The sequence below is a fragment of the Aphanomyces invadans genome (assembly GCF_000520115.1).
Source record: "Aphanomyces invadans strain NJM9701 unplaced genomic scaffold supercont1.8, whole genome shotgun sequence".
Taxonomy (NCBI): domain Eukaryota; phylum Oomycota; class Saprolegniomycetes; order Saprolegniales; family Verrucalvaceae; genus Aphanomyces; species Aphanomyces invadans.
In genome coordinates, this window is record NW_008580153.1 from 524,803 (window position 1) to 533,622 (window position 8,820).

The 8,820-nt window shown below is 52.9% G+C and overlaps 4 protein-coding genes across 5 annotated transcripts in view; 3 read left to right on the plus strand and 1 right to left on the minus strand.

Moving 5' to 3' along the window:
• The window catches only part of H310_04901 (diphthamide biosynthesis protein 2), a gene marked incomplete at both ends in the record, with an annotated part of 3,463 nt that extends 1,732 nt beyond the window's left edge, over window positions 1–1,731 (minus strand). Inside the window, 5 exons of the mRNA XM_008869445.1 lie at window positions 56–97; window positions 146–435; window positions 487–636; window positions 696–1,041; window positions 1,110–1,731. Coding sequence (XP_008867667.1) covers window positions 56–97; window positions 146–435; window positions 487–636; window positions 696–1,041; window positions 1,110–1,731 — 1,450 coding nt within the window. The remainder of the gene's footprint in view (window positions 1–55; window positions 98–145; window positions 436–486; window positions 637–695; window positions 1,042–1,109) is intronic.
• A 331-nt stretch (window positions 1,732–2,062) lies between these two features.
• H310_04902 (hypothetical protein) lies at window positions 2,063–2,951 on the plus strand. Its single transcript, XM_008869446.1, has one exon. It carries the CDS (start codon window positions 2,245–2,247, stop codon window positions 2,875–2,877), a length of 633 nt encoding a protein of 210 aa, XP_008867668.1. The 5' UTR covers window positions 2,063–2,244; the 3' UTR covers window positions 2,878–2,951.
• A 631-nt stretch (window positions 2,952–3,582) lies between these two features.
• On the plus strand, window positions 3,583–5,316 carry H310_04903 (hypothetical protein). Its single transcript, XM_008869447.1, has 5 exons — window positions 3,583–3,767; window positions 3,823–4,116; window positions 4,169–4,309; window positions 4,371–4,511; window positions 4,570–5,316. Exons 1-5 carry the CDS (start codon window positions 3,588–3,590, stop codon window positions 5,242–5,244), a joined length of 1,431 nt encoding a protein of 476 aa, XP_008867669.1. The 5' UTR covers window positions 3,583–3,587; the 3' UTR covers window positions 5,245–5,316.
• A 498-nt stretch (window positions 5,317–5,814) lies between these two features.
• Window positions 5,815–7,730, plus strand: H310_04904. 2 transcript variants are annotated; one of them, XM_008869448.1, is made up of 6 exons: window positions 5,815–6,069; window positions 6,125–6,445; window positions 6,576–6,716; window positions 6,763–6,906; window positions 6,964–7,261; window positions 7,329–7,730. In XM_008869448.1, the coding sequence occupies exons 1-6, from the start codon at window positions 5,881–5,883 to the stop codon at window positions 7,715–7,717; spliced, it is 1,482 nt and encodes a 493-aa protein (XP_008867670.1). In that variant the 5' UTR covers window positions 5,815–5,880; the 3' UTR covers window positions 7,718–7,730. The 2 variants fall into 2 exon arrangements, with proteins under 2 accessions (XP_008867670.1, XP_008867671.1); XM_008869449.1 differs by having other exon boundaries at window positions 5,815–6,445.
• Window positions 7,731–8,820: the final 1,090 nt, after the last annotated feature.

The following is an 8,820-nucleotide window of genomic DNA, read 5'->3' on the forward strand; positions in this document are numbered from 1 at the left end:
CGAGCGATGCCGGTGCTGCCTTGCACAGCAGCATGCGGCGCTGTTTCCCCGACACGCGGTTCGAGGCCACGGTATTCCCGTGTTGCCAAGAACTCGCCTAGAGTTCCGTCAGAGTCAATCGTTTGTCTCCATCCAAGCACTATACCAGCTTCGCTGCGGTACGTTGTGAGTTGTTGGGTGCCAGCCTTCGACACCAACGCCGTACTGGACGTTCCTTCCATGTCGTCGCCTTCGCCGCAGTCTGCAGCGGTCCCATGTCGCTGGTTTTGATGGTACTTGCCCGTCACCAGGGAGAAATATGGCTCATCGGGCGAACCTTCATCCTCCATATCGTCGGCTGCTGCGACGAGCGACGGCAATACTTCCTGAAAATCGGCTTTGTATTGTCCCGACCACTCGCTGTCGCCATGGGTGAGGGCCAAATGGAGCTCGTACCTAAAATCGTCGCCATCAGGACTCTCACAGAGATGGACAAGTTCGTCTTACGGTGTCACAATCGGCTTGAAAAACTCCGCGTTGTCCAACAACGAGTTCTCGGCACATGCTACGAGGCAGAACACATCGATTTCGGCAAAATTGGACAGCTTGGGCACGTTGATTTTGCCCACTACAAACGTGTACGATTTGCGGCCGCTCCTATCACAAAATAGCCGTCCAAGGCATGAAACCCTCGCCACAGGACTGCCGATGTGTACTTGGCAATGAGGGTCTGCAGCTTCTGAACAACGTTGAGACAGTTGGCAACACCCAACGTTCCCATGAGGATGCCGATGATTTGAGCTTCCTTGGCTTTTTGCACGAGGAAATAACGACGATTCAGGGTGCGGTTTATGGTCGTGCCTTCTCGCCGCGCTACCTTGGTCTGTGGGTCGTACGATACGCACACAGTGTCTCCAGCACGCAGGAGGATGTTGGTCAAGTGCGGGGACTCCGTGCCCACGTACAGCAGAACCGTGGACGGGCTAAACGTCCGAGACGGCGACAGAGGAATCGTCAGCCCTCCAATAAATGTGAAAGGCTCGCCCTCCGCAGCCAGCGTATCTGTTATTACGTCGCATGTTGGTATGAGTAGAATCAAGGGTCCCGGTCACGAGTGCAAATGGACATACCTGGGTGGTAAATGGTCCTCATCGTGCTGCAGAGTACATCGAGATGGGGATACGACGATCTCAACGCTGCGGCAACGGCGGCCGCCTGATGCTCGTAGCATGGTTCGTACAACAGGACGTGGGTCGCTGAAGCATCGACGGAGGCCAAGACGGTGGTGAACCCAGCGGCAATCTCGGCCGCATCGCTCGGAACGTTTCCAAACACGTAAATTACTGGAAGGGATGACGTTGGACTCAAGCATGCTCGGCCGTAATGGACCACGCAATCAGCAAGCAAATGGTGCCCAGCCACTTCGTCGACACAGCAACTCCCGTACGAAGTGTCACCCAGGACAAAAATGCGTTCGATGGGATACCCACGGGAAGCGAGAGCAGTGCAGAGATGTTTCTGGACTTGGATCGAGTCGGGAAGCATCGAATCGGGAAATTGCAACGCAATACGGCGGAATCCATGATTTTGAATGTGCTCCGCCGTCTTGTCAATGCTGTAGAACGACGTGATGTCGGAGTGAACTGCACTGAGCGCTACAGCAGCAGATGCGCTGTCGGTCGATGTGTGAATGTGTACCGACTGCTGCATGATGCGAGATCCGTCGTCCACCGCAAAGCCGGTGGACGCCATTCTTGTCGGTGTTGAGTTTGTCAAGTACCAAGCACAGAAACGTTCATGAGGATTGGTCAGTTGATTTATTGAGATCAAATTGCATCCAATAATAGGTTTTTATGTAATATAATTTGGCCAATCAGATTGTTTTTATCTAATAACATTGATTATGTCCTTTTTCAAAGTGAGTAAGAACACATACATATATCATAACAGGTGTACAATCAATAGGTCAATACATGAAAGCAGGAATTCTCACCTACCCGCTCTGCACTCAATCGACTGTCCAATTGCTCAAAGACTTGGGTCAGCGAGTCCATGGCGTATCTTTGTACTGCTCCGGCGCCTGAAGCACTTCAGTATGGCCGTGGCTGTGCGTCACCGTCCAGCTTGCTCGGTGTCGAGACCCCTGGACGTCCCTGGACGATGCACGTTGAGAGGCGTTACAACAGCTCCACAGGCAAAATGGAACATCCACGCGTGATGTGGTAGCAATTAGCCAACCTCCCACATATTTATTCCGGCTCGGAAATGGACCGCGAAGGTCTGGCTTCGGCCATTGCCTCGCTGTGTTCAAATGTGGCCATCTTGTACCGATGGTTCCTTGGAGGATTGTGTCCTTTGCCTGTAGACGTCGGCACCGATCGAAGTGCGATTGAAATGGCCACCCACGTCACTCAACGCCAGTCTGTCACGACCATGACGGACTTTCAAAAACCAACATCAGATCAAACTGTGTGGGTCACACCATACGACTTCCACGCTGGCTCAGTGCCGCCTCCACCTCGACAACCGCCTCCATACGACCCCATATTCACCGCCACTACACCGCGAATGCCCATGTTGCAGACGTGGAAACGTGGTCAAAAGTACCAGCATCAGCTACAAGAAAAGATCAAGGCGTGGCAAGCCGTCGCGGCCAAAAAGCGAGTGTTCAAGGCCATGCCACTGCCCAAGCTTTACAAATGCAACGTCACCAAGGCATCGAAAGGAGATGCCGCGGTGGCGCTCGTGTGCACCCGGCGCGCGCTTCAGGACGAGAAGAAGAAGATAGAGGCCGAGAAGAAGCAGTTATCGATGGACATGCTGATCCTGCTCAACGCGATGGCAAAATCCCAAAAGCAAGTCGCATTCACATGCCAAGTCCCAATGGAACGGAGCTAACGTGTAAATTCGTACGCCGAGTTTCAAGATTGACCCCTCCCTAACAAATGAACCCTTCGAAATATTGTTCCAACGCCCATCAATAGAGTACAGCATTCTGGGCTCTTCAGTGGCTGAATTAGCCCCCTCGAAACCATGCCATGACTCGGACACACCCTTGCGCATGCTGAGGGATAAATTCTGTGCACATCACCGTCAACAACGAGGGTTACTTGGCGACCGTACTTGAGTTATTGTGGCCCCTTCCGATGAAGGCGAGGGGACCACCAACCTGATTGCATGCATGGCCAGGGAACTGGCACAGAGCGACATGTTGCAAACGAATGTAACACCAAATCGCATCAGATGCTATAGTTTGTGGGTACAACGACTTTACCGAGCATCCCATACGAGGTACGATCGCTTGCTCAAATCCATTGAATTCTCAATCGCGTAGCCACAAGAATCCTTCCAAATGCGTCTCCGCAAGCTGGGCGTGAGGCTTGCGCCGCCTGCCCCGGAGACGGCCAATATCTCGAATTGACTTGTTAGGAGAGCTTTACAATCCCACAACGTGTCGAGCCAATCACTTGAACTCAGTATGGACGTGGTGTTTGACATGGATTGCCAGGAAAACAGGCCAATCAGAAGGGATATCCGGATAAATGGTCAATTTACCGGAGTTTGTCACCTCCAGGGTCGTCTGACATCACATTGCGAATATTGCCGCTATGGTGTCAACTCCGCGCGGCGACATGTTCCACTGCCCACCGCTGCATGCTTGGCAAAGAGACGACCTTATCGTAAAGGGCAAGGAAGCATGCAAGATGCTCGTGGTGAATGCGACAAAGTCTGACTTCAATCCCGTCGAGTCCGTTGTTCAAAACGCTCGAACAGGTTTCCACGCAACGGTTTGTAGTGCTGTTGCTCATTGTGTGCATGCATGTTGTGACGTAGTCGATGTAGATTCGCCGATCAAACGATATGAAGGATCCCCAATACAAAGGGTTTTCGGCGCATACAAAAGTCCGCGCGTCGATCGACGAAGTCGCGGGGTTTTTTGAGTTGGACACGCCTCACAAAGTTCAAGCGTATGCCCGCGTCATGGGTGAAGTCGTGCTGGACAAGCGAACGTTGTATACATTAGTCGAGCGGCCAATTGCTGATGATGCTTCCCAACCGCTGCACTATGTCTCTGTGGAGTGGCTCATGGTGAAGATGCCATTCGGGTTCAACACCCGCGACATGTGCTATTTGGAGGTACCTATCGCCTTCCTATGAATTGCAACAATCAAGGGGTGGTTGAATGTAGTGTCACGACGAATTTTCCTTTCATGACCAAACCACGGGCGAGCTGCGGCGGGGCTGGGCGCGGTGCACACACTCGATCAACTTGGTATGTTGCCCAAACCTGGAACGGACGCACAACGTCGTTCGAATGGACATCATTCGCGTAAGTGATCTCCTTACTGCCACGGAGACCATAAGTCACTAAATCACCGTGTTTTGCGCAGTCGGGCCACGTCTTTCTCGAGTCTTGCGAACGAGGGGTCCTCGACTACTTTCGTGTGGCAGTTGGGAGTGCGAATGGAACGATGGCCAAGCACGTATCCAAGGCTCTGGCCGACCGGCGCTTGAAGCACATGATGTCCATGGTACCCACTACTACCAGCGCAACACTGTCGGTGTCTTGACGTCTTGACGTTTCTGTAGGCGCTGAATTTGGAGGAGTACTTTATCTCGCAGCGCGTTCGACCGATGCTGGACGTGCCCGTGGGCCACTTTCAGTCAAAGAACGCCGTCCAGTACTGCATGCACTGCTACCACCGATTTGCATGGCATGCGACGAAACGCCAGTGCCGAGGGTGCGGTGACGTCACGTGTACCAACTGCAGCTGCGTGTGGAACCTCCCGCTAGCCCGCAGAAACTCGATCAAAGTGCAGCTATGTCACGAATGTATCACAGACCACACGAACAACACGAAGCGATATCGTCGGCGCACAGACACCGCGTCGCCTCGCCGATCGATGTACTCAACATGCGACGACGACGACGAACGAACGACGTATTCCCACTCGAGCAGCCACCCGAGCATGTCGCTGCATCCGTCGATAACTGTATCGACCGTGCTTCCCCCCACGCATAAGCTACCGTCCCGACCTGAATCCTGTTGGACGGCATCTGATGCTTCCTCCGCCTGCAGCTCGCAGTCATCGACAACTTCGTTTAGCATGGACACAGCGGCGGAGCGCATGCATGTGCTCAGTCCAAGCCAGTGGCGCGTTTCCGAAGAAGTAAATACCTCCATTCGAGGCGGCATGCTCACGTTTCACTCCGATTCCACTGCAGTGTACCTGCATCAGGAGCGGACGAGTCGATCTGCTTGACGACATGCCCATGCATGGAAAGCGATTGCAAAGTTGAACTAATTTATTGAATCGGCCGAAACAATTTTGATTACAATTGCTTATGGCTGCAGGAGACATTGGCATTGCAAGGATTTGTGGGTAGGAACCTAGATGTGTTGTGAGAAAAAACCACCGACACGTGGTGCCCTTCCCGACGATGTTCACATCGCAGTTGTGCCTCTGGTGGATGGACCATCCCTTGCCTAGCGGTCATGATCCTGGTGGAGGTGTGCTCCAGTCGCCTTGCTAACACATGCGGCCAATGATCGAAATCTCGTCACGTGGTGGTGCAGGGCACCATCAGATCTCTCCTCGTCTCTACCGACGAAACTCCGTCAAGCGGAGGCACCTCCATGGCTCTCTCCACCGAAAGAGCGACTAGTCTACTTCACCTCATTGGCGACGCCGTGCCGCCGCTGACGTCACTTGGATTCAACTCGCGTGGGTGGGGCTTCGCGTTCCTGCCAGTCCGCCAACTTGAAGCACAATTCACGACAGGTACATCCGGATAAAGGATGTAGGACCAATCATATGTAGCGTTTGAATCTGCATATCCGTACGTACCTGGTTGTCGCTGTTGTTGTCAAATCAAAAAGCGAGAGACGGACCGCCAACATGGGGAGGCGCCGCCACAACGTATCAAGTCATGCCTTCCACTGCCCGCCGCTTAGCGAGAAGGTCCGACACGAACTGATCCTCGAGGCAAAGCTCGCGTGCAAGTTCCTCGTCGTGGATGCCACCGCGTCCGACGCACTCCCCATCGAGAACGTCATCGTGAACGCAAAGACTGGCCGTCATGCCACGGTTTGTCGTGGCCGAATAGTTTGATCCGTCCAACTGACTGCATGAAATTGCTCAGGCGCGTCGCATTCGAGATCAAGTGGACTCGACACTCGTCGGCACGTCAGCCCATACACGCGTGAGAGCGACCCTCGAGGACATTGTCGAGTTTTTTCGCCTCGATTCGCCGTCCAAAGTCGACGACTACGCACGTGTGATGGGAGATACGATAACAGACAACGTGTCGTTGTACACACTCATGGAGCCTTCCCCTTGTTTTGCCGGAGAACAACCGACGACGTGGCAACAGACCTACAGCAATCCTATGCATTATGTCGGCGTGGAGTGGCAGCTGTCCAAGCCCAAGGGGTTTTCGCCGCGGGATTTTTGCTTCTTGGATGTACGTCGAGTATGCATGGCAATTTGCACACGTGTCATTCTGCATTGCATGAACGAGAATTTCCCATCAGCTCGTGCTGTCATGGTCTCGCCATTTCGAGAATACCCAAGTGATGGAGATTTTCATGTAGTACCAAGACTCGTTCTTCTTTGTGGATCAAGTGACGGGCCAGGAGCGGCGCGGGTGGGCGCGATGTCTGCACTCTGTTGCGTTGGATTGCTGCCCGGACATGGAGAAGTCGGCGGGCATCATTCGCGCCAAGATCGTTCGTGTACGACGTGGGTTTGTGCGCATTCGTACTGACACGTTGGCAATAGTCGGGACACGTGTTTATTGAGTCGACGGACAAGGAGGGGGTATTGGACTACTACAAAAACTACTACATCGTTCCCGGTGGCAACTTGCTCAAGCATTTCCCGACGTTGTACATGAAAAAGATGCTGAAGCAATTTACGACTTCGGTACGTTCGGCAGCGCTCGCATTGGTTCAGAGGATGACGCGTGCGTCGGCCTCGTAGGTGCTGAATCTGGAAGAACACTTGATTCAGCAACGGCTTCGTCCGATTCTCGATGTTCCTGTATCCGCTTTTCAAAGCAAGAAGGACGTGGCGTCATGCATGCATTGCTCCCAAAAGTTCAGCTGGCTCGTCCCCAAGAAACAGTGTCGAAGCTGCGGAGACATTGCGTGCTCTCGATGTTGTTCACCGTGGCAATTCCATCTTGACAGCACGTCGTATGTGAAGGTTGACTTGTGCCAGCGATGCATCTTGGATGAAGCCGAATTGCCCACTGCATTTTCCGCACGAACGTCGCGAAGTACGTGGACTGCGCTTTTTTCTGTTGTATCGTCAAAAGGATTCTAAATGTATCTTCCTTTGTACAGCTACATCGAGGTCGTCGCGAGTGCACAGTGCGCACAATCGATCCCATCATGGCCACAGATCTCACTACTCCGACGACATTCGTGCCAGTGACGGGCACAACTATCGAGTGCGACCGTCGCAATTTTCTCATTATGTTCACCCCCGCGACACCAGCCATGGACAACCGAGTGTGATCATGCTGGGTGGGCCGGCCGACAGCTATCAGTACAATCCTTTCCACCAACGCGATGCCGCCCCTTGTGGCAGCAACTCACCCGATTCGCTCGACAGTGATGACATTCACGTCATTTCCCCCACAGAATTACGTGGGTCGCAGATGACGTTGGTGTCGTCGGCGCGAGATGTCCTCCTGACCTTTCACTCAGACTCGTCATCAATATACCTATGATGAATCTGGCCGACGTCATGTCTCCCCACGGGGTTGCGAGGTAGTCCATGCCTTGCTGCAGGGGAACCTAGCGCGGTCCTGCGGCACGCCATTTGCAAACTCACCTGCATGAATTTTTAATTATCCGGCACAAACGTTTGAACAATTTTGGTAAAAACTACTCCGGAGTACTACCCAGTCCTTTTCACCCTCATGTGTCATTTCTGCGTTTTTCGGTTGACTGTGAATACTGTACCAATTTTACAAGGGGAATATAGTCGTTAAAACTTGAAAGTTTGCGCTACTTCAAGTCCGGATAATATCCACTGATCTTATGTACGAGGGCAAGGACGGAGATTGGTGTGGCGCACTGCATGAGCCTCGCCATCGCCGCGTCAAACATGAACCAGAACGTGAGCCTAGCTTCGTATGCTGCTCCATGGGAGCATGTGAGTCACCATGAGCCCACGAATGCGTAGCCACGACCGTCTGTTCTGTTGCTCAAGGCAATCGAAGACGGCAACTTGTCGACGTGCTCCTGTGAATTCCTCGATGCAACGTCATCGATGCTCTTGAACTGATGCGTGTGGCTGTGTGTAGCACGGCAGCCAAGCAGAGGGTTACCGGCAGCAAGCGACTCAGGACCAAGGAGGCAAATCGAGAAGTGAATTGGTGTTGCCAATATAGCTCCATTCCTATGTTCAGTTGTTCTTCCTACTGGCGTATGCATGACGAGCATGCAGCTCGTCCTTCAGCGACGCTACGCCGTCGCTGGTAGACATCAACAATGCAATGGTGCAAGTCACAATCTTGGCCATGACCTTTCGTCACCGAGTTCTTCGTTTCCTGATCCGGATGCCTTGTCTTTCGTGAGCGCGGGAAAACTTCAACACTAGAGAGGTTTTGCAACTTGTCCAGTCACGATCCAGTTGTCGATTTGTAAACACAAAATCCAGCTGGTGACAAAACAGGAGTTCGCCTGTGAAACTTGTTCTGGAACCTGTGAGACTCAATCTCTATGCAGCAGAAATGGCGAAATGTGCGGAACTACTTCCATTCCCACACCATTCAAACGATAGGCTCCTGCAGCTTTGATGTCCACCCCGGTCAAGCGGCGCAACTAC